At 44.7% G+C, this 25,551-nt stretch overlaps 1 protein-coding gene across 1 annotated transcript in view; it reads left to right on the top strand.

Moving 5' to 3' along the window:
- The window catches only part of LOC146866268 (alcohol dehydrogenase 1-like), a 355,353-nt gene that overhangs the window by 215,349 nt on the left and 114,453 nt on the right, over nucleotides 1–25,551 (top strand). The window contains exons 4-5 of the mRNA XM_085635163.1: nucleotides 4,488–4,575; nucleotides 4,695–4,914. Of these exons, the coding sequence (XP_085491289.1) occupies nucleotides 4,488–4,575; nucleotides 4,695–4,914 (308 nt within the window). The remainder of the gene's footprint in view (nucleotides 1–4,487; nucleotides 4,576–4,694; nucleotides 4,915–25,551) is intronic.

Below are 25,551 nucleotides of genomic sequence, written 5' to 3'. Positions count from 1 at the left end.
CAGGCACTCAATCATTCACACCCACATTTACTTACTCGCACTCATTCTTCTTTGCAGGACACTTTAATACATATGTGCTATACTATGTTTGAGCAGCTAGCTGGCTGACATGAATAAGAATTATTTATTTATTTATCTCACTTGTAAAGCGCACTCTCACCTAACAGGCATCCTGGCGCTGACAATCAAGAGTGCACAATTTGTGGACAAGAAGGAGCCCTTGTGGGTTTCCGTGAGTCAGATCAGATTCTCTTTAAGAGTTCCTTTGTCTCTGAGCCCTGCTTAACACATGTGTACAGGAGGAGCCCTATATTCATGTCCTCAATGTTTGAGACAAAAAATACTCATTGATTTCTGAATGAGAGTAAAAGCGTTAAGGTAACATGTCGTTCCTGCTTATATTTTGCATGCGTTACATAATCCTGCATTCCCTATGAGTATCTGCTTTTCCCAGAATGTTGTTACTTTTTTTCAGGCACTGCATAATTTGAAATGAGTCACATCCAGGTGCTTATAATGGGGCAGAATTGGGTTGTAGGTGAAGACAGTGCGAGTTTCACTCAGTGGGGCAGAAGGGTGTTCGGTGGGGATAGGATGTGGCATTATGGCCAGAGCTACCAAATTTGGAACTGGGGAACCTGGTTCAGCCTTCATGCCTTGTCCATCAGACTACTCCCGAGGGAGCACCCATGATAGACTTTAGAAGGCCGCACTAGACCTTAGAAGCCCTGGTCTCTTAGCACCAGCAGGTGAACCCTACCAGTGGCCAGTTGGGTAAACTTGAAGCCCTGTCCACCACAATTCATACCGAAGTTCACCACCAGTCTTGCGGGCAGGTCTACAAAGCAGCACACCCTAGAGCAGCAGTGGCTTTGTCACACAGTAGTTTTCCTGCAATAATAAAAGTCTCCCACACAACCCCCACGGTTTTTGACGCATTCATAGATTGACAAAGACTTGTAATCCTGGGAATGCGGCAAAATCTTGCGCTACCCCAGAGGAGGCATAACTAGGAGAAATATCTTTATTTCTCCTTGCTTTTTCCTCTTTCAAACTGTGCTTTATTCTGCAGCCCACATAGAAAGATGAAAAAGCCTCTCAGGATTGTTTTTGTACAGGAAGGTGCCCCTTCCTGCACAAAAACAATCCTGCATGCAAAGGAGGCACCCTTGCATCCTTGCACCATGGGGCAAGTGTGCCTGCGTTGAAGCTAGGCTGTCGAAATGGCGCCAGTGCAGGGGGAAAAGACCGGAATGCACCATATTGGATAAATAAGGCACATTCCCGCCCTTTCCCTGTGACGCAGGGCAGCGCAGCAAAGTAACTTGCTGTGCTGCCCTGCGCCACCATTCCCATAAACATGTCCCTAAGCTCACAAATAGTAAATTGACCACACTAATTATCTGTGTAAGAGCATGTATTGATAAACACAATGAGCCACTGACCTTTTTCTTGGACCTTGTTGAGTTGCCAAGCACAGCAGCAGATCTAATCTTAGATGCCTTACTTGCATGCTTAGAGAGACACGGTTTTACTGATGAGTATTTAAAAAGTCATTTGGTTCAGCTTGTAACAGATGGTGCTTCCAATATGATAGGTAGGAAATCTGGTGTGGCAACTCTTCTGAAACTGAAATATCCACAGTTGAGTGTATGGCACTGTGCTAACCACAAGCTGGAGCTTGCTGTGGGTGATGTTTGTAAAGAAGTCGCAGGCATTAATCAGCTCAAATTTTTTTTTGATAAACTATATACCACCTACCATGCCTCTCCGAAAAATCAGAGAGTGCTTGGGGAATGTGCTCTGGAGGTAGAAGTAAGACTTCTGGCAATTGTAAAGGTGCTAGATGTACGTTGGGTGTCCTCAAGTGAAAGATCTGTGAGAGCTGTTTGGAATAACTACAAAGGACTTATTAAACATTTCATGGAATCTTCCGAAGACTCAACGAGGAGTGACATTGAGCAGAGGAAATATGCTGGTTTAAACCGTTTATTAACCTCCCTGGTGTTTGTTGAAAATATGGGCATTTTATATGATGCTCTCACAGAATTGGGTGACCTATCCAGAAGGCTGCAGCGGCGTGATATGACCATATATGAGGCCGATCGTTCAATACAGATGCAGATTTTAGTGTTTGAATCAATGGCTGATGCACCTGGGCCCTTTGGTTGCTACAACTGCATTAGATGCTGCTGAACGGATGCAGTTTGCTGGTGTAGGACTGCAACAGAACAAAGGCTGTGTTAGCATCAATAGGGCACAGTTCTTTAGGAGCTTAGCAAATAACCTGCGAAAAAGGATGACAATGTCTAATGCATCAAATGTTTCTAGATGCACAACCACAAACAATGATTAAATGGAATACAAAGAGTTAGTACATAGAATGAAACTCCTACAACCAGTTTATTGGCCAGATCCAGTAGACATCTTATACGGTGAGGGAGAATTACAAAACCTTTGTAGCAGGTTGCATGTATTTGAGACCAGGCAGTACATCCTTGGTTTCAGAGAGTACAAACAAAATAAAAATTGCATCTCTGAAAGCCTGAAACCATTAATGCACATTATAAACACCTTTTGTACCTTAACTGCTGAATGTGAACGGGGCTTTAGTGTAATGAATGATGTGCTCACACCACTGCGGAACAGAATATCAATCAATCGTCTGTCTTCTACAATGTTCATAAAGATCGTGGGGCCACCTGTCATAGAATTTAAACCTGAATTTTATGTTCAGAAATGGTTAGAAAAAGGGAGGAGAAGTACAGATGAAAGAAACTGCATTGCTCGGAGACAAATGGCTTATGATTCCACTTATAAGCGTATTTGGAATATTCTGTGATTGAAAACATGTCCCACATTGTAAATGAATTAAATATAAACAACTTATATATTAAACCTCAAATAAACATGTTTATTGATTCTTTGAATTAAATAACGTTATAAGCTGTAACTGGTCAGTGAAATGCCAAACGTTCAAAAATTGGTATGTTTTGCTATTTCTAGCCACACCTCCGACTCCGCCTACTAATCCAAACCTTGGGTTAGTCCCGCCCCCTGAGTCTCCGCCCACAGTTCCCCTACTTTTTTTTCCCCACTTCGACCACTGCTTAGAACGCACGGCAAATGCAACAAAAACACGATTTGAAGGCATCTTTATTTCCTATTCACCAACCGATATCCAGTATGGTTAGTGTGCAGGTGCTGCAGCTACCCAGAAAACCTCCTTCCAGCTCTTGTGGTACCGCGTGACGCAGTGTTTTATCAGCAGATGACCTAGTAATTATTGGATGTGGTTTCAGCAGCTTTCTGTTGTTGCATGAAATAAATGGTGATGACATTTGTTCATGCCGGTGAGAGGGTTCTCCAAAACATGTTCATGCCCAGGGCCTCATGGGTTCTTAAGATGGCTCTATACTTCCGCCTGCTGAAATAGCATCTATTTTTTTACAATAGATAGTTTCTTTTATTTCCAGAGGAAAAATATTTTTCTCCTTCGTAAACCCCCTTCCCGTAAACGGGCATGACATCTAGGGTGTTCCCTTCTTCTTACCACCCTGTAAATGGTATTACTTCTGCCGTGAAAAGATGAAGAGCTTCATTCAGAGGCTGACGGATGGGACTACATCACAGTTTCCCTGCCCCATTAAGAGTTGGGAAAACTCTTAAGCTGGCTTCACTAGTAGCAGCCATTGACCTGGTAGCCTGCTACCCCTGAGGCTGCAGGTCACACTGATGGCTGTGATCTCCTATTTACGGAGAGGCAACCATCAGTAGATTTTCCTGTTTGGGACCTCCATGTGATGCATCATGGAGCCAACCATGGGAAACAAATGATGGCCAAGAGGTGTGACGAGAAAACTCTTGGCAAATGAGAGTCGTCGATTATTTATTTTACTAAAACAAACTCATACTTGGCGAGTTGGTTTCAGTAAGGCAAAAAATTAATGCTGAGCAGGGCTGAAAATCATCGCACTTGATTGGCATTCACTTGTGTCTTTGGGGCGTCTGCTGAATGGCACATGAATATGGAGGGCTGTCTTCTGCCAGGGAAGCAGAGAGTCCCCTGACCTGTGTGGCTGGCTAGATTCCTCCCCGGGGCTAAATGTCCCCATAAACCCCACACCATCCCCATTGGAGGAATAGAACGGAGAGGAGTTTGAGAAAACCCACAAACCTTTGGGTTTGTTGTTGTTACCAAACATTCATCCCAGGAACACTGGAATACCCACTTCCCACCCTTCGGTGGAATTTACTCATACACAGTATAACGAGAACGTCAGGCAATATTGTGTGTGAGTAAAAAGATTAACAACTGCATTATCATCATTTTTTATTAGTGTGTATTTGTGCATCCAGGCATTGGTGCATGTAAGTCATGGCCTTCTCGTTTGGTTTTGTGTTGATTTTTAACATATTTTTTTTGTATGTGTTTCCAGATTTGTGCCCCTCATATAACAGTAAAAAATAACTTTTCTCTATCCTAGGTGATAAGGTCATCCCATTGATCATTTCACAGTGTAGAGAGTGTCGATGCTGCAAACATCCAAATGCCAACCTCTGTGTTAAGTCTGAGTGAGTTTTTGTTTTTAGTTTACATTTATAAACTCAACATTCTTTCTGAATTCATTACAAAACAAATGGCAAACAAACCTACCACATCTAACCCTTTTGTGTATTTTTCTTTTACCTAGTATTTCGAAACACACTGGTCTGATGGATGACAACACCAGCAGGTTTAGCTGCAAAGGGAAGCCGATTCATAATTTCTTAGACACCAGCACCTTCACTGAGTACACGGTTGTCAATGAAATTTCTGTGGTTAAAATTGATGTTGCCGCCCCTCCGGAGAAGGTCTGCCTCATTGGTTGTGGGTTTTCTACTGGATACGGATCTGCAATCCAAGCTGCCAAAGTAATATTATATTTTCTATACTTTATTGCACTTACATTTTTACATCAATGCATGTGAATTTTTGCGGGGCTATCCTATGCCACAACACAATCTAGAGCCTCAATGTCCCTACACAAGAAGTCAGAGACAGAAGGAAGTAAAGGGGGGGCAGTTAATTTGAAGACTCTTGCATGATCTGGGTTTAACATCTTTTTCTATGCGTTTAGCTTATGGCTTAGCTGACTGGCAAAATAGCGCCTAAGAATACCTCCTCCCCATGCCAATCTTCCCTGGTGGTAGATCTTAAATGGGGTAGCCAGATTTTCAAAAATGGAAATAGGAACAGATACTTGACTTAGAAAGGGTACTATTTGGGGTTCAGAGTTGAAGAACATTCCGAGTTCAGGTTTGGTAATAAGAAAGAGTAGTTATTAGAAATGATCTGAGTCACAGAGCAAAATGGGAAAGTGATCCCCATGAAGAAAGTGGTGCAGTCAAGTTGTCTAAGGCAAAGCACAAATGAATACCCTTGATTTAGAATAGACCGAGCAGGTTCAGATGCAAGCGACAGGGAGTGTATGCAGACATGGGTCTGAAAGTATCAACATTAGGTTATGGTTTCAGCTAAACAAGCACAAATATAGATCCTTACTCTGCGTACCAGCAGCACTCCCCGTCTTGACTCACGGGTGGGCATTTCCGGTTAACATGCTTAGCTTGAACATGTAAAGATGTTGACGTGGGCGCAATAATTAAGCTGTAAAAATAGGATAGTTTGTTTTTCTTTTACAAGAGATAAAAGACAAAGGGGTTACAATGATAGCGTCTATCATCAAAGACGAAAAGTGACAAAGGCAATAGACCTGGATTTTAAACTGAAAATTCATCTTCATTCATTAGCGAATTTGTACATATAATTGCATCAGTGGAGAAATGCGAGAATTAGCCAAAGATTGGATGACTGCATGGCTGAGTGAGTGTATAAATGTATTGATGGATATTCGTCAGAAATTGAATTATTAGTTGAGGGGGTAAGTACTCACCTCAAGTCAGGGCACAAGTCCAAAAAGAAGAAGTGGTGGATTAACCAAGTTAGGCAGTATGCAAGTGACATTACAGTGCGTAACATCACATGTGGCATCACAGGAAGGGGCATCACAACCCATGACCTCAAATGAAGTGACATCACAAAAAATGATAACAGATCTTAAGACCTCACACATATGTTTAGCAGGACTATCATGAGTTCAGTTGAGCACATTTGAATATTTAACAAATGAGAATTTGCGTTGTGGTAGTGCCAAAAAGTGACACAACCCGGACATAAAATTTGGGCCTCAACATAGTAATATATATATTTTTTTAAACTGCCACAAAGAAAATTGGCAACAAGGAGAAGTGTGGCTGTAAATCTGTTCTGCTTAACTGGTTGCAACGTCTGCATTTTAAAATATCTAATGGGGTTAAGGCATCTTGTGAGTCTCCCTACATTTCAGGGGATAATAATGGTAAGATAACTCTGAAGGTTAACCTATTTACTGTAAAGACCTGTATTTTTTCGAGCTCCAGTTTTGAATCAAAGAAGCATAGAGGGCTGATATGTCTCCTGCAAAGCACGTAATGTAACATGCAAATGACAGATTTTTGTCTTATATAAATGGGTAAGTGGGTTACTACTTTTAAGAAAGAGATCATCTTGTTACTGCCAAAGGCAAGCCTGTCTGCACCCATCTGCTCCTGGACCGTGCCCATTGCCCAGTGACAAGTGCCGGAATCCTAGCCCTCCCACCATCCACTGTTACACTGCCAAAGACCGCCTGCCCCTAGACCCTGGACGCCGCAACAACAACTGCTTCACGGCCTCCCCGCGATCAACCAAAGGACCCTTCACCTGCTACCTCTGCTGCTTCTCATGCTGCACAGGACCACCGACCCATTCAGGACCCCAAGCGCACAAAGCTACGCACAACCCGGCACCACTCCAATGTATCCTGCTGAACATTCGTTCCCTCCGTAGTCACACCACTGAAACTATTCAAGATTGTCAAGGAATTTGTCAACCCTCCAGCCACAGAGAACACCATCCACCCCTCCCAAAAACTCTGCGACTCCCTCTAGGACTACTTCCACAGCAAGATAGCCATGATCTACAACAACTTTGACCTCCAACCCACCACTCTCAGCCTCGACAACCTCAAACAACCAGCAATTACCAGCCAAATGCTAACCACCTGGTCTTCACTCACTGCTCAGACCATCTCTACAATCATGTCGTCCATCCACTCTGGGGCACTTATCGACCTTTGCCGCCACCATCTCTTCAACCTCAGAGCCAACCCTGTCAGCATGGAGCTCACCAGGATTCTCAACACCTCCATCTCCACAGCAACCTGCACATGTCATACCCCTCGTCATAAAACCCTTGGCTGACCCAGTGACCTTAAAAACTACAGACTTATTTCCCTGTTCCCCTTCCTGGCCACAGTACGCGAGAAAACCGTCAACCAACAGCTTTCCTGAATACCTGGAATTCAACCAACTACTCTACGCCTTACAATCTGGATTCTGGGCCAACCACAGCACCAAGACTGTGCTGATCACCACCACAGATGACATCAGATTTCTTCTCGACCTTTGAGAAACTGTGGCCTTTATCTTCTTTGACCTCTCCTCTGTGTTTGATATTATCTCCCACCAGACCCTCCTTAACAGACTCAACACCACCGGCATACTGCTAAATGCCCTCAAAAGGATCACTTCTATCCTCTCAGGGTGTACACAGAGCATCCAACTGCCTCTCTTCTACCTTGCAGCCAAGATCATCACCTGTGGCGTACCTCAAGGATCATCCCTCAGCCCCTCCCTTTTCAACATTTACATGACCCCCCTCGCAGACATCATCAGATCCCATTGCCTCAACATAATCTCCTACACCGACGACACTCAAATCATCCTCCCACTCACAGAGGAGCCTACCAATGCCAAAGCCAACTTCTGCAGTGCCATGACAGGCGTAACCAAATGGATGAGAGACAGCTGCCTCAAGCTCAACTCTAACAAAACAGAAGTACTTAATTTTGGGAGGAACACCTCCGTATGGACGACAGATGGTGGCCAGCAGAACTCGGACCATCACCCACACCGACAGACCTTGCAGGCAACCTCTGCATCATCCTTGACAGCCAACTCACAATGAAATGACAAGTCAATGCAGTCGCTTCCTCTTGCTTCCACACCCTCTGCAGAAACTTCAGATGGATCCCTTTCAACACCAGAAAGACCGTCACACAGGCCCTCAATGCCTAGACTACAGCAACACTCTCTAAACCAGAATCCCCACCCAACTCCTTAAAAGACTACAGACCATGCTTCACACCGCAGCCAGACTCACCTTGGACCTCCCCATATGGACTCACACCACACTACACCTCAGAGACCTCTACTTACTCCCCTTTCAGGAGAGATGCCAGTTCAAGATCCTTCTGCTCGCATACAAAGCTCTACACAATCAAGGACCATCCTACATCATCCATAGAGTGAACTTCCACCTGCCTGCAAGACAGCTGCGCTATGCCTCATTTGCCCTTGCACACACACACACACACACACACACACACACCAAAATCCATTTCAGCACCAACGGGGGCCGCTCTTTCTCCTACACCACCACCACCAAGACCTGGAATGCCCTACCACTCCACCTCTGTACAGCTCCCTCCCTCGTAGAGTTAAGAAAAAAGCTCAAGACCTGGCTCATCGACGGAGAGACACCACCACAGCACCCAGATTTCCCTTAGGGGTGACAGTGTGCCCTCTACAAATACTGAATGATTGATTGACTTACAGTTCATAAATTGTAATTCTTCTAATATAGCACAGTGAGCTATGAAGGACATGTGGCTCCTACACCTTGTAACCCTCACTGTCTTATGTAACACATCCTGTACAATGATTTACACATTTGTATGATTTATCTTCAATGTATAATCTGTATGTGTGATGTAAAGTGCTCTGACACCCTGCACTTGGATGAAAATCACTCTAAAAGAAATAAAATAAAAATAGTGGTATTTAAATTATTTCTCTAAATGCTGGGACAGACCAACACATCTGACATTCTTACAGTGCATGTATTTCTCTTATATACTCGGACTCAATAAAGTCAAAAGCATGCCTCCCTTCAGTAACTGTGAAGTGATGAGCTGTGTGCTTTGTTTCCCCTACATTGCATTTAGGTGCGAGTTTCCCGCATAAGCTCCCAGCCAGGTTACTGCAACAAAAAGGAGGCCTGATGGCCCCTTAACGTCGGCCCTAGTTGTGGGCCGAGCTGGAATATGATGAGCCCCCTCCCCGCCTGCATTTTGCTGCTCGGAACGAAAGCAGACAACGTGCAGGCGCTGCTGAATGTGTCTCTGGGGCAAGTTTAGCATATTTCTCTGGGTCCCAACTTCTTGGCAGGGTAGACGGTGTCCACTGTGAAAAGAGTGGGTAGACACGATCTACCTGCGTTTACCCTCGACTTGTGTACTGCCTCAAATAATAATCACAGTCCTAGTCAGGGTGAACTGCTAAATTCACTAAATAAACCTAAGCTTAACCCCCTTGTAGATAGGGCACAGAGCAGGCAAGTTTAACTTAGAGTCAACATGTAAAGTATGTATGCAGTACTAAAACAGTGATAAAGTCAAAATGCTAAACAACCTAAAATGAATTAGAAAAACAAAGTAAAATTAAATAAACAAAATGTCATCCAAATAACAAAAATCCAAGAGGGGGAACTGGAGATATGAATGTAAAATGTTTTACGTGGAAATATCGGCAAGAAGCAGAAAGTGCCTATGATAGTCAATAGTCAAGGTAGCCTGCGACCTAGGCACAAATTGATGCTGAATGCGATGGTGCGCGGGTCAGATACACTAACCAAGTTCATCATGGTCAGGGATTCTAACTTCTCATTTTAGTCCCTTATGTACCAATGCACCACAGAAGTACACTTCTAAAGCCCAGCAGGACTTAAGGGGGGGCATTTAGAGACTCAGAGGGTGGCTTCAAAAGCCAATAAGAGGGTCCAATCCAGTCCAGTTGACACTAGTCAGCTAGGAATTTGCAGGAACAGGTTTCTTGTAGCTTGCTGTGCCCTCCCAGCTTTAACAAGAGGTCAGCCTTATGACCATTGACGTCCACTTCCTTGTACTGGCTACAAGAGGAAAACAGGTCTAGTTTTCTAGGCTTTTCTCAGGTCTCAGACAGCAGGTTCACGTTCCTCTTCTTATCTTCCACACGTCCAGGAGTGTTCTAATGTTGGTGCCTGGAAATGCCACATTTATACATGGTACAAGTTAATCAGAGGGAAGGACCCTTGGGGCTGTCTTATCCGATGGGGTAAAGTTTTCCCAACTACTTTGCCCATTTTCAAAATAGCAAAGGTCTTGGCCACACTGAAATTGGACTCAGAGGGCTGTTTGTGTGTGTGTGTGTGGACTATGGTAGTCCTCCCACATATAACAACAAAATCCTGTTCGAGGCAGTACCCGTTCCCTCACGAAACTCCAAGACAGACATCTAGTAGAACAAAGCTATGTTTTCCCGCAGCCAGACAGTAGATACACAAAAATTGTTTTGGCATCCAGTTTGCCCCACGTGTTATAAGTCAAATGCACGCAGACTTATCAAGCAGGTCTTGATGCTCCCGCAGAATTTACCACTAATGTCAAAAAGAGACCCTCTGTGATTGTAGCCTTCTTAGCTGGGGGAACAAAAGTAGAACCCTGGTCAAGTGTGAGGTAACATCTCCTTTTAACAGGGGAGGCTACTTTGAAGTGCACCCCAAGTGTCATATGAAATAGCCCGGAAATCTGTTGAACAGAATGTGATTTTTAAGCAGAATTTGACACCTTAGTGTTTAAAAGGATGCATGCAGCCCCACCCTGCATATTTGGACAGGTTCAAAGGTGCATTCAGGTCAGCCTATTATTTACTCTTGGGGGTATGTCACACCAATTCCCTCCTATTAAAAAGCTAATTACTTACTGACCGCAATGGGAGAATAAATGTCTATTGGCCACCAGAGGTTTTAGGCAGGGATAAGGTAACTTTTTAAAAGTACCTTTTACTTCGTAGCGCTAGAAAATGTGATTTTACCATTACATTATTTTTTAATAACTATTAGAATGAGTCTTTGAAATATGTATGTGATAGAGATATCTAGCCGCAGATTCCTTAACTTAAAACGTCCAGACGTCAGGCTGGATCCAGAAGATTTTTGATAGCAGTCCTCCTGCACACCGATAGGTTGCGTTGGTCGACTCCACATGACTTAGTAGGCCTCAGGTTTGTCGTGATGTCCGTGTCGTCTATATCGACACCACCTCGGCACGCTGACGTAATTAATTTTTTCCCGCGCAAGCCAGTGCAGATCTGTCAAAGAGAGCTACCCCCAGTCATTTTTTGACAGACTTTTTCAACTTTTGTCGATGTTTTTGGTGTGTAGGTATGTCAAGTAATAAGACATCAGGTTTCAAACTGTGCGGCGCCTGTCACCGTGTCATGTCGGTCAGCCAACCCAATCTGGAATGTCTTTGGTGCCTGGAGCGCAACCACAACCCAAAGACTAGCTCCGACTGCTGTGCCATTGCGCCAAAACCTTTGAGGGAGCAATCCCTGAAGCTGCTTGCTGCCTGGTGTCAGGTGCCACGGAGATCTCTCCAAAGATCTCGTTCCCACTCCCGGTCTCAGTCGAGAGGAATGCCAGAGCACCACTCCTTGGGGATACGAGTCTGCCTTCTCTCACTCAAAATCCTTGAGGTCAGGTAAGAAGCACTATAAAAAACATAAGAAGTCGAAGCATGCTTCAACTTTGCCCTATCCGTCACCTGACGAGACAGAACAGCTATGCATTCGAGGGCCCGCTCTGCTGAGTGGGTGCCTGGGTCGGCTCTGCATTTCTTTCCATTACCAGGGCCAGAGGCAACCTCCACTCAGTTGAAATCTTTTTATGACACTATGTGCATCATCATTGGGCGGCCTAACCCTCCTGGCACTCCTTCATACCCCGCAGGCTCAGCAGAAGGACGAGTTCCCTTAAGTTCCTTAAGTTCCAGTCCATAGCACAAGCAAGACTAATCAAAGTCCCTATTAGACATTGGGACAAAGTAAAGGAGGGAGTCCCTGAGTCAGCCCTGGGTTCAGGCCCTGTTGTGTTAGACCATGATAATAACACTGCAATACAGCACTTTAATGACTTGGTTCTGGGAGCAGCAGATAGGACTGCACCAGTAAAGTTAGTCAGAATAAAGAAAGGGAAGACATCATCTCCTTGGTATACCCCCGAACTTAAAAGTTTAAAGATCACCTGCAGAAAGGCGGAGCGCCTCTGGAGGATAGACTATGATAACCTAAAGAAAATTCTATACAATCTCTCCATTCAAGAATATAAGGAGGCAATAGTGGCTGCCAAAAAACATTTTTTCACAGCTAAAATTAAGGATGCGGGTAATTCTACCAGAGAACTGTTTAAAACAGTGAACTTGTTGGTTAAACCCCAACAAGTCAGGATTTTCAAGCCAGATCAAAATTTATGCAATGCCCTTGCGGAACATTTCCAAGAGAAGGTCAAAGGAATTTATGACAAATTTTCAAATATTATACAACCTCGGGATACGTTGGTGCCCCCCACACAGCTTTCGAACAGGCTGATCAGCTTTCAGCCGATGAGTAAAGAGGTGGTTAATAACATCCTGCTTTCTCTGAAATCTGGAGCCCCGACTGACCCTTGTCCACCTTCCTTTATGCATCGAGCAGCATATCCGATCTGTGAATATCTTACACCTATTTTAAATCAAATTATAAAATCTGGACAGTATCCCGCTATCTGGAAACGGGCAGCTGTTACCCCACTCTTAAAAAAAACAAGTTTGGATCCGGGTAACGCTAACAACTATCGCCCCATTGCCGGCCTTCCTTTTGCAGCCAAGGTTCTGGAGAAATACCTGAATAAAATGCTCACAGCCTATTTAGACACTAATGGCTTGTTAGACCCTTCCCAACATGGTTTCCGGCCACGGCATTCGACAGAATCAGCTCTGGTTAAGGCAGCCGAAGAGATTCGCAGAGCTGTGGACAGTGGTGGGAAGGCGATCTTGGTACTCCTTGACCTGTCAGCCACTTTTGATACCGTCAACCATATGGTTCTGGCGCAGCGGCTGAAGGAGATTGGGATAGGAGGAACAGCCCTGTCTCTTCTGGTCTCCTTTCTTGGAAACAGGGAGCAGAAGCTGTTTTGGGACGGTATGACATCGGATGGCTTTCTCCTTCCTTGCAGAGTTCCGCAGGGGTCAGCCCTATCTCCTATGCTGTTTAACCTGTACGTGACACCTTTAGCTGACCTCGTCAGGAAACATGGCTTTGTTTTGGTCTCGTATGCTGACGATTCCCAATTTGTCCTATCTACCAACAATCAGCTCGGAACCATAGCAGGCAGATTTTACTCCTGCCTTATAGAGATCATGTCCTGGATGGGTCAGAATTATTTAAAGATAAATACAGATAAAACAGAATTGATGGAGATTGGGCCAGGTCTGCCCCTGCGAAATAAATCATGGTGGCCATCAGAGATGGGAGAATGTCCGTCCCCAGTAGAGAAGGTTAGAAACTTGGGCATCCTCTTTGACAATAAACTTAATTTGGGGGCCCAAGTTAACGGTCTTGTGTCCTCATGTTTTTTCCTCTTGAAGATACTGAGAATTTATTTTCCTTTCATCCCATCAGAACTACAAAAAACAGTGATGGTGGCTCTTCTTCTTTCTAAGCTGGATTACTCCAATGCCTTGTTTCTGGGGATCGATAAATGTCAACTGTCGAAATTGCAGTCACTACAGAACGCAGCAGCTAGGCTTCTGCTGGGTTTAAGTAGAGGACAGCCTACCTCAGCAGGGATACGATCTCTCCATTGGCTGCCTATAAAACAGCGTAAAGTATTCAAGGCGCTTACATATGTGCACAAGGCAATTTATGGCGGTGCTACAGAGGACCTGAAAAGTTTCTTTGTATCCTATGCTCCTGCACGCCCCCTAAGATCAGCCACTCAGGGTCTTGTTAGAGTCCCAAAGATCAAAAGAGAAGGCTGGGGCGGTCGGACGATTACATACTGTGCGGCTAGGCTCTGGAACAACTTGCCTCAGACCATGAGATTGCAATCTGACCTTCAGGTATTTAGGAAAGGATTAAAAACTCGACTCTTTGCAACCATATGAGTGATCTTTCTCTATATCCCCTGTCACTACACCCTCAGTGCCAAGACGCCTCGGCATTCGAGCACTTTAGAAACATACAAACATAAACATAAGTTCTGTGCCATCAGCTCTGGCGCCGGCACCCAGGCCTCCTCTTGAATCTGTTCCCAGATCCAGACCGGCGCCGTTCGTACCCACTCAACCTTCCCCAACTCTGCATCTGATGCCGAGACCTTCGACGTTGCAAGCGCCCTCCATCCTTATTCCAGATGACACTGAGCTTCCACCGACGCTGAGACCTGCACTGATGGAGCTGTTGGGCTCCATGCCGTATCCTTTGCCTTCTTCTGAAGGGCTAGGATTGGATGAGGATTGGGAGGGGTGGCAGGATCCCTTAGAAATCCTGCTATCCACAAGGAAATGGACTGTTAAGAGGACCTGGGTGATGCTAGCGGCTTAGACACCTCCCCAGAGCCTGGCATGCTGTCTCCACCTAACCTGACTACGGATGAGGGGGTTTCATTTGCAATGGTGGTACATAGCGCTGAAGAGGTCTTGGGCCTGCAGCTTCCTACTGTTGCAGTCAAAAACAATGTCTTGACGTAGGTCCTGCAGCCTGGTGTATCCACCTCAGAACCCTTGCTGCCCTTTAATGAGGCCTTGAGAGATGTTCTTCTGGGCACCTGGTCCACGCCCAGTACAGGGGCATATGTGAACAGAACTATCGTCTACCACCATCGTCCTATGCCAGGTGACCCAGCTTTCCTCTCCAACCACCCAAGCGCCGAGCGCTTGGTGATCAAAGCCTCTACTTCACATGGCGCTTTCACTTCCGCAACCCTGGTTAGGGAATCCTAAAGGTTGGACAGCTTTGGTAAGAAGATCTTCTCTTCCACCAGCCTTGCATTGGGGTCAGTAAACAATGCAAGCCTCTTGGGCCACTATTCCCATTCGCTATGGGAAACGGTTGCACAGGTGCTGCCACAAGTCCCGGAGGAGGCCCGGGCTGTCCTCTCCCAAGCTGTTGCAGACAGGAGAGATGCAGCAAAGTTTGTCATACGCCGTGGCCTAAACACAACAGACTCACTGGGCAGAGTGATTTCCTAAACAATGGCCGTTAGGCACCACGCCTGGCTAAGAATGGCTGGCTGTTCAGGGGATGTCCATACCAACCTCATGGACATGCCCTTTGAAAGGTCCCATCTCTTCAGAGACAGAGCGGACGTGGTGCTTCAGTTTTAAGGAGTCACGGGCTATGGCCAAGTCCTTAGGCATCTCAGTGTCTTCCCGGCCAGCGTCCACCTTTCACTCCTTTTGTTGCTACGGAAGGGGCTTCCAACTGTGCTAGCCCTACCCAAGCCAGAGGACCGCACACGTTCAGCAACCTCTGTGTGGTGGTGGGTGCAGTTCAACACTACCCCACGGGTCGGGAGGCCAGAAGTCAGGCCAGGCCACAAACCCCTCCCCCTGTGCCTCCAAATCTTCCTAATCCAGTCCTACCTGTTCATGGTCATCCAGTTGGTGGTAGGATTAGCCATCACCTCCACCACTGGTGGTACATCCCCTCGGACAGGTGAGTTTTAAAAATAGTCCAAAGGGGCTACTCCCTCCCTTTCAAGACTATCCCTACTTTTGTGCCTCCAACTTGTGAACAACTGAAGTAGGATCACCTTGTCTTACTTTGCGAGGAAGTCTAAACTCTCTTGGCCAAGGGAGCTACAGCGAGGGTTCCCGCGCCAGAAATAGGATTTGGTTGGTATTCCCGCTATTTTCTGGTTCCAAGAAAGGACAGAGGCCTTCATCCTATCCTCAAGCTCAGAGCCCTCAACTACTTCCTCAAAAAAGAGAAGTTCAAGATGCTCACTTATGCCCGTTTCTGTCTGCCCTGGACCCAAGAGCCTGGATGGCAGCGTTGGACTTGCAGGACACCTATTTCCATATCCCCGTCCTGACTGACCATCAGCACTACCTGCAATTTACAGTGGGCCAAGAGCACTTTCCATTTAAGGTGCTTCCCTTCGGCCTCACCAGTGCCCCTTGGGTGTTAACCAAGGTGATGACTGTGATCGAAGTCCATCTGCAGCGATTAGAGGTTCCAGTCTTCCCCTATCTCGACAACTAGTTGTTGAAGGTAGGTTTGCCCCAAGCCGTCGTCTCCCACCTCCAGACTACAGTGAACCTCTTGCATATGCTAGGGTTCACTATCAATGTGTCAAAGTCACACCTGACTCCCTCTCAGGCGCTCTGTTTTATTGGAGCCGTTCTGGACATGCTGCAGTTTCGGGCCTATCCTCTTGAGAGGCGAGTCCAGGATATTCAGGCTATATATACCGATGTTTCAGCCTCTATCCCGGATTTCGGTGAGACTGACTCTGAGGCTGCTGGGCCTTATGACCGTCTGCATCCTGCTGATAGGTCATTCCAGGTGGCAAATGCGGGCTGTGCAGTGAGACCTGAAGTTTCAACCGGCACAGCATTGGTTGAATCTCACAGATGTAGTACACATCTCAGAGGAAACTGCAAAAGATCTACAGAGGTGGTTAACAAACCCCGATTGGGTCAGAAGCAGACCTTGCTTGCTTTCCCAACCAGATCTCACGGTGGTGACAGATGCTACACTTCTGGGATGGGACGACTACCTGGGAGACGTGGAGATCAGAGGACTCTGGTCTCTGGCAGAAGCTGGGCTCCACATCAACTTGCTAGAACTTCGAGAGATTTGTTTGGGACTGAAAGCCTTCTCACAATCACTTAATGGAAGGCTAGTTCAAATGTTCACTGACAACACCACCGCCATGTGGTACAGCAACAAGGTGGGGTGAGGTCATGGACCCTTTGTCAGAAGGCTCTATGCCTCTGGACTTGGCTGGAACAGCAGGGCATATCCCAGGTGGTTCAACACTACCCGGTTCCTTGAATGCCAGGGTGGATGAACTCAGCCCTCTGTGCCTAGCGGCTCACGAATAGGGTCTCCATCCGGAGGTGGTGCAAGGTCTTTTTCACCAGTGGGGAGAGCCTTGGTTAGATCTGCTTGCCTCTGAAAAGAACATGCAATGTCATCAGTGTTGCGCATTGCAGTTTCCATGGCGGCTCTTGCTTGGCGACGCTTTTCATCGTAAGTGGAGCTCAGACCTCCTGTATGCCTTTCCACCCATACCACTCCTGTCCAGAGTGCTAAAGACGATCAAGAGTGACTGGGCCTAAGTCATCCTTATGGCTCTGGACTGGGCACGGAGAGTTTGGTATCCAAAACTTCTGCAGATAAGCATCGATCCTCCGATCTGGCTACTCCTTTAGAAGGATATTCTGTCGGAGCAGCAGGGGAGGGTCCTCCACCTGAACCTTTCGCCCTCCACCTTCTTGCATTGAGATTGATCGGAGACAGTAAACAGCTTTTGACCTTCCTCCTGAAGTCTGTTAGGTTATTTTGGCAGCCAGGCGTCCCTCCACCAAGTCAGTATATGCCTGCAGATGGCAACAAATTTGAAAATATTGTACAGAATGGTCTGTTGACCCCCTTTCTTCCTCCCTATCTGACATTCATCTTTTCATTCTTTCTTTGGCCGAGGAGGCTTCTGTTCTAGGAACTCTGAAGGGTTACGTTTTGGCCCTTTCTTCTTTTCTACGGTGCCAGATCAACAGTCACTTTTTAAACTCCTAATGTACATAGATTATTGAAGGGGCTTACACAATTGTTCCCCCCTCACCCTTTATCATGCCCCAGAGGGACCTTAGCTTGGTTCTCACCTAAGTGAGGTGTGCACCTTTTGAGCCACTGCACAACTACCCCCTCATTTGCTCACTATCAAAACAGCCTTCTATGTAGCAACCACTTTTGGCAGGAGGGTGTGCGAATTGTAGGTGCTATCTTCTCAGCCTCCTTACCTAACTATCTTTCCGGACAAAAAAGTGCTCTGCACTAGGGCTTCATTCTTCCTTTCCAATTAGGACAATCTTGTCACCTTGTCCACCTTCTGTGTTCCTCCACATCCTTCCAAAGAAGAAAAGCGTCTCCATCACCTGGACTCAAAAAGAGCGCTTTTGTTCTACCTTGATCACAATAAGGAGTTCCGGGTGAATGATCAACACTTTGTGCGGTACACTGGAGCAAAGAAGGGTCTTGCTGTGCAGAAGTGAACCATCTCTCATTGGGTTATCCTCTGCATAAATATCTGTTATGTCTTGGCAAAGAAACAGCATCCTGAAGGCCTTAAAGCTCATTCAACCAGAGCTAAGGCAGCCACCACAGTTCACTGAGGTGGTGCCTATATAGATGAATCGTACGTCATGACAACAACAAACCTGATGCCTATGATATCACATAGTCGACCGACACCACCTATTGGCGCGCAGGGGTACTGTTATCAAAAATCTTCCAGATCTGTGGCTAGGTCATGTCTCTAACAGATAAGGCATTACTGAAGGTAAGTAACTTGTCCATCAAGCTGCTTCCAAACCGAAATTAGAATGAACAAAATGTAATGATGTAACCCACTGTTTTCCTGTGTAACAGCTAGTCTTGCTACAGCAAAAATAGCCTTTTAGGGCTTTTTACTGAAGGGGCCTGTCTAACATTAAATTCCTACATTTCCTACTTTTAAATACTATGTACTCTGTCTTATGAACAATAAAGCCTACATTGGCGTGACATAAATATTCAAAAGGAAGGTTTGGACCTGACAAAAGGGACTATTTGTGCAGGTCGAATTTGCATTCTGCAAATGCAACAGGTCGGCCACACATGGTAGGCCTGCAGTCATGTTTCCATTGTCCCTAGTGAAAATGGCACAATGGGTGCTCCAGTCCACAAGTGACATTTAACTTGTAGATTCTGGGTACACTTTGTACCATATACTAAGGTCTTATAGGTAAGTCAAATATGCCAAATAGTTATATATCGATTTCATCATGCTGAAAGGGGGAGCACAGGCAATTTACCACTGGGTAAGTGGGTTAAAGTGCACAGCAAAAATAGGTGACAGCAACAAATCCAGAGTAACCCTGCAGAAAGGGTACACTTCCAACAGTGTACCACATTTAACACATATTACTCAACACTCTCACCAAATTCAAGGTCAAACTATGGCAATGGTATTGGAAGCTATCACTTGATGTAAATTGTTATGTTTGAAAAGTCTTAAAGGCCAATAACATGTTTTATGAAAAATATTAATATTATTATTTAAGAATTTGTAAAGTGTAACAGCTACTCCAAAGAGTGTCCTAGCACTAAATAGCAAGTCTTGTCCCTAAAAAAGAATTGTGAAACTAGAAAGCCAAACTAAAGTGCCAGGTCTTGAGGGGTCTCTTACATGTTGCAATGTCTCTAGAAGCACAAAGCTGAACTGGAAAGGCATTCCGCTCCCTGGTGGCCAGATACGAAAAGCAACTACCACCACACTTTTTTCATCTAAAGTGTAGAATGGCTACCAATAAGGTGTTGGATGAACAAAGGGATCATACTGGTGGGTAAGAAATAAATTTATTGGACAGATGCTGAGGGCCTTTATGATAGCACACTCTGCGAGCTAGGACTAACCCTTTAAATCTCATCTATTCTTTTATAGGCAACCAGTGAAGTTGTTTAAGGCCTGGTTGGATATGTGATCTCCTGGTAATGCGTAAAAGGAGCCTGGCTGCAGTATTCTTCACCAGCTGTAGTCTCTTCAGCTGGTAAGCAGGAAGGCCCCAGTATATGGAGTTGGTGTTATCCAGCCCTGATGTGATCAAGACCTGGATCACCGTTTTCTGCTGCAGGAAGGGAAGAAGGGAGAGAAACTTTTTCAACACTTTTGTTAGGCCAAAACAGGTGCCTACTGGCCCACTACCTTATTGGCAAAGGGCGCTGTGGTGTCAAATTTAACCAATAGATTGCACACAGCCATAGTGGCGGGGAGAGGCGAGGAAATCTCCTTAGGCCAAAAGGTGTCACAACTGAGCGGGGGGACCCCATAGACCAGGATTTCTGTCTTACTCGTATTACATTGTAAGCCACTACTGTGCATCCACAGTAATACAGAGGACAAACAGGCCTGTAGTGCAATTGTTTAGGATTTAAGGCAAATGAGATATCCAAACTGACTGAGATCTATTAGTCAGGAAGGAGCGGAGCTAGGCCAAGGCGGAACCACATATACCAATGGCCTCTAAAAACTGCAAAATGTTTGAATGTGAGACCGTGTCAAAGGCAGCGGATAAATCAGGGAGAACCAGAGCTACCCATTTCCCCTGATCCACCACTAGCCTTATTGTATCTAACTTCTAACAGTGGGGTCTCTGTACGAAAAGGCAATAGCCCAGTTGCGTAGGATGAAGAAGAGCGTTCCTTATGAGAAAAGCAGAAAGTTGTTTATTTATCAACTTCTCCAAGATTTTTTAAAAAGATGTCAGCAGGGAGATAGGCCAGAAATTAGCCTGTTCGGTCTTATCTGCGAGGGTTTCTGCTGCCAGCCACTAGGCACTGTGACAGAATAATTCGACTGGTATAGAAGCTAGTTTAGAACCACGTTGATAGCCGCGCAGTTGGTGGCAAGAATATGTGGGGGACAAGGATCATCTTGAGACCCTGATTTACAAGCCCTCAAGGCCTGAGCAGATTCCTCAAGTGAAATTGAGGCAAATTCCTGTAACACTTGGCTGCAAGTGGGCATTATTTCTGCCTGCAGTGTCACTGAGTTGCTAGTCCTCGGCAGGGTTGAGTCCGTGAGATGTAAAGAATCTACAATAATCTAATTTTTTGCATAAAAAAGCAAACTATTGTGTGCATAGCCTAAGAGAAGGTGTAAAAGGCTAAAGCAAAGCTTCAGGGTGAGTAAGCTTTTCAACAAGCAGGACATGTCAATCTCACCTGTAAAGAAGCCAGACTGAGCCTTATTGATTGTGTGATGGTAAGTATTCAATGCCTGCTTATAAAGTGCTTTATCATTTGGAAGGTAGCGATGCCTCCAGTCTCTTTCCAATTTTTTACAATGTTTACTAAGAGCTTTCAGCTCCTCACTGAATCAAGGAGCTGACTATGTTTTTTCTAAGGAATTGACATCTCTATATATTTTATCGGTGCTGCGTGGTTAGCCACTTGTGTAAGTCAGGAATCCGCTGATCTAGCATCAACCTCCATATCCCCCGTTATGTGAGAAGCTTGTCTACTCAAAGCAAGACTGAAGGCCATAGAGGAGGCAGTAGCCCAAATACAAAAAGGTACACAGGAACGAAACCTGGTCCAGTGTCCATTGGAACTGGATAAGAGCATGATCAGACCAGGTCAGGCAACTAACATCAAGCACCGAGACTTGGGTATTGGAGAAGACAGTGTCTAAGGTGTGATCTTCGGTGTGAGTAGGCTAAGTCACAAACTGTACCATGTCCCAAGAATCCATCAAATGCAAAATAAATTGACCACACTGGTGAGAAGATTCGTCCACATGGATATTAAGGTCCCCAAGAACCATAAAATGAATATTTCAACATATACTTCAAACCAAATGTATCCAGTATGGATACAAACATCCCTACATGCCCAGGGGGATGATAAATCAGCACACCAGCCAGCGTTTATTTAGCAGACAGTTTGGTGCAGAAGCCCATAGACTCTGCCCCTATAAGTTCTTTTGTGTAAAAAATAACGCAGCTGAGCAACTGTTTATACATAATTGCGATACGACCCCCTTTTTTCCCCACTCTGTCAAGATGTAATAAAGAACAGCCGACGGGGATGACCAATGCAACATCAGGCGCTGAGCACTAAGACATCCAGGTTTCTGTTAGAAAGAATACATCATCCTATTTTCACCCAGAATATATATGTGAAGCATTTTTGTGGAGAGAGCGAATATTGCAAAGTAAGGTGCATAATATCAGCTTTTTGGAAGAATTATAAGGGGTCCGTGCAGATTAGACCCTGGGAGGTACACCTCATCCCGTTAAGGCAGTCAGGCAAAGTTTACAAATAGAAGGTAAAGGATTGCTTGGGGGATAGAGCTGTGACGAGAAGGCCCCCGCCTGAGAGACATAAGCTTAGAGCCCGTTCAGGTAATGCCATCCAAACGGGCAGCATGGCTGGGGCTGAGCGCGGGCCGAGCGCAGACTGGCACAGACGGGCTTGCCTTAGATATGCCTTCGGCAATAGTTTGCTGAAGTAAATTTTTTATATAGGTGACCCGAAAGAATGCATGAAAAAAAGAGTGAAAGCCTGCTCTGATTTTTGTAATTGTAGTGCAGGATTTTTGATTGTGTCAAATGCATCTTTCTAGCTCCTCCACTCTACTCCTCATTTGAACTTCGCTGTGATTGTGAATAAAAGGGAATATACAATTGCATGACCCAGATGTAGTGGAGTCCTGTGGTCTGAAGATGATTTTGGTTTGGTATACCACAAAATAGACCCTAGCAACAGGGTGGCAAAGCAATTAACTTAAGAAGATGTAACATATAAAAAAAAAAATATATATATATATATATATATATATATTATCTACTGGCGGTCGCCAGTAGATAGTTATAGTTAGGACCGTGTTTCCATAGGAAATCCGCAACATTCTATTTGGAATAACTTTGGCGCCGGTTGACGAATCCTCGTGAATTTTTCAAAATAGGTGGGACGCTCCGCTCCGCTCCTACCCTGAAAGTCTCGGGGGGATTCGGCAAGCGGGGGCTGAGAAAAAGGGGGGTCCCAAAACGCGTTTTCCCCATGCAATTTTCCATCGGGACCTTTAGTCCAAGGTACAGCCCGAACGGCTGAACAGAATTACTTGAAATTTGGCAGAGAGGTAGCCCTCAGGTCAGGGATGTGCCTTCTGCAGGTCTGGTGCCAATCTGTTCAGTAGTTCCTGAGAAAATCAAAAGTAAAATCATATATATATGTGGGCGGAGCCTAACCACACATCTCATCCTGAGATCTGATTGGCTGTCAGCACTTCATCCAAGAAGTGTTGGCAGCCATCTTGGGACCAATATACATGATAGCACCTCATTAAAAAGCATTGCAGTTAATAGAAGGTTTTAAGACTTTAGTTACATTATAAATCATTTGTTGATGGTACCATACTCATTTTAGGAATTGTGGTATGTTCTAAGGTGATTTCCCCATGTGAAAAAGCCTTTTGCTGGGATATCATGATTGAGAGAAAAATATTTTCTCATACTTTTCCCACAGAGGTTTGGAAGGTGATCTATAAGCTAAACTGAGAGCTTATTTTCTGTAAATTCACATTATCTTTCTCAGTCATGTGAGAATGAAGTCTGACATTCTCAGTAAAACATGTACATCCAACAAGGGCAGAGACTGTCAGTTGATTCCTTTGTGTTCTACTGCAGCTTCCCAGAGTGTTCCAAAGAACAACTAGAGCGCTAACAGTCCTACTTATGATAAACGTATGGCACACCTGCAGCCATCTTGCTTGGATTAAAGTGGTAACTCTTAAAACATTTAATTTAAAAAGGAACAAAATGAGGGGGTTCATTTTTCCATAAAAGTATGATTAGTGCTGCAGAAAGAAAAATTAGGGCACATTTTGAGTGATTTCTCAAATCCTCTTCTATTTCATTAAACAATTCTGACATGCAGACTGAAACATGCACTTTCAATACCAGCAGTAGTTTTCCCTGGTGAGCAGTAGCTTTACTACAGTGATCTAATGAGCAACTAGAGTGCAAACATTCTGAATTTATGGCAAATGTGTGACACATCTGAATGCCTTTGGAATCAAAGTAAAAAACTGAAAGTATTTCCTACTGAGGAGACTGCAGTAAATGAGGAAATTAGGAAACTTCATAACAAATAAGTCTGCCAAGATGGCCACCAGAGACAAAAGAGCCCAAATGTAGCCCAAATATCACCCAGATGCAGCCCAAGTATAGCCCAATGACAGAATGTCCCAGAGTGTTCTTAAAAACAACTAGAGCGCTTACTGTCTTCATTATGACAAAAGTATGGCACACCTGAAGCCATCTTGATTGGAATAAACTGGTAACACTTAAAACATTTAATTTAAAAAGGAACACAATGAGGGGGTTCATTTTGCCATAGAAATTATGATTAATGCTGAAGAAAGAAAATGAGGGCACATTTTGAGTGACTTCTCAAATCCTCTTCTATTTCATTAAAAAATTCTGACATGCAGACTGAAACATGCACTTTTAATACCAGGAGCAGACTTCCATGGTGAACAGTAGTTTTACTACAGTGATCTAATGAGCAACTAGAGTGCTAACATTCAGAATTTATGGCAAATGTGTAACATATCTGAATACCTTCATGATGGAATCAAAGTAAAACAATGAAAGCATTTCCTACTGAGGAGACTGCAGTACATGAGGAAATTAGGAAACTTCATAACAAATAAATCTCCCAGGATGGCCACTGGAGACAAAAGAGCCCAAATGTAGCCCAAAATCACCCAGATGTAGCCCAAATATAGCCCAATGACAGAAGTGTGCAAAACACTTATTATTTTGTGTTTTTGCAGTGTTATATAGTGCAGACTTGTCAGGTATTGGAGTGCTTTACATGAGCATTGGTTACATCACACAAGAACAAATTCATTTTGGTTGTAGACATGGGGAGACTAAGTGATTTGACCAGAATCACAGAATGTCGAGCTGAAGCAGAAACTCCAACCTGGTTCCCCAGTTGCAAAGTCTGCAGTTCTGGAAGTAGCACCACATCCTCTCCCCTAAGTGCAACATTTAATCAAGTGGTCAACTGGATAAAAAAACATAAAGGTAACAAATAATTTAAAAGTGCTTTCTCGCTATTTGAAAACTCAGAAAATATGTCCTTATTTAAGTCTTTTAGAGCACTAACCATAATTTTGATGCCAATAAGACCCTCTCATATATGTAATTTCTAAAGGAAAGGCTCTAGGTATTACAGTTTTGATTACATCAAGATGACGTCAGGCGTTCCACACTTTTGTAATAAATATAGAATGTTAGCAATCTAGTTGTTCATTAGGATACTGTTGAGAGGCAGAGGCCAGGGGCACGGACTCTGAAAATTGAAGGCAGGTAGGAGGGTGCAAAGGCAACAATTTAACCACACTGAGCAGGCAGGAAGGGCCGTGGCAGCACAACAGACTATGGAGGGCAGTGGAAAGGGGGGCAGGGGCAACAAACCAACAATACAGGACTTGCAAGAGAGGCTGTGGCAATGTAATAGACCATTGTGGGCAGAAGGAAGAGGCAATGGTAGTACAACCATACATGCCAACAGACCCGATTCAGCCAGGAAACGGCCAATGTTTTTAAGCTCAAATGGGCTTTATTTTATCTGTCTTCTGTCTACAATCTCCTCTTTTTCAATGTAACTCAAAGGGGAAAATCAATACCCCAGTTGTTTTTCAAAATCTCCCTCTTACCAAGTTCAAAATGTTCGCAAGTATGGTACATTGGATCATGGAAAGAAATGGGGTAGGGACATGGACTTGGATAA

Source organism: Triturus cristatus, chromosome 2_1 (genome assembly GCF_964204655.1).
Source record: "Triturus cristatus chromosome 2_1, aTriCri1.1, whole genome shotgun sequence".
NCBI classification, from domain to species: Eukaryota; Metazoa; Chordata; class Amphibia; order Caudata; family Salamandridae; genus Triturus; species Triturus cristatus.
This window is presented reverse-complemented; position numbering and strand designations above follow the sequence as displayed.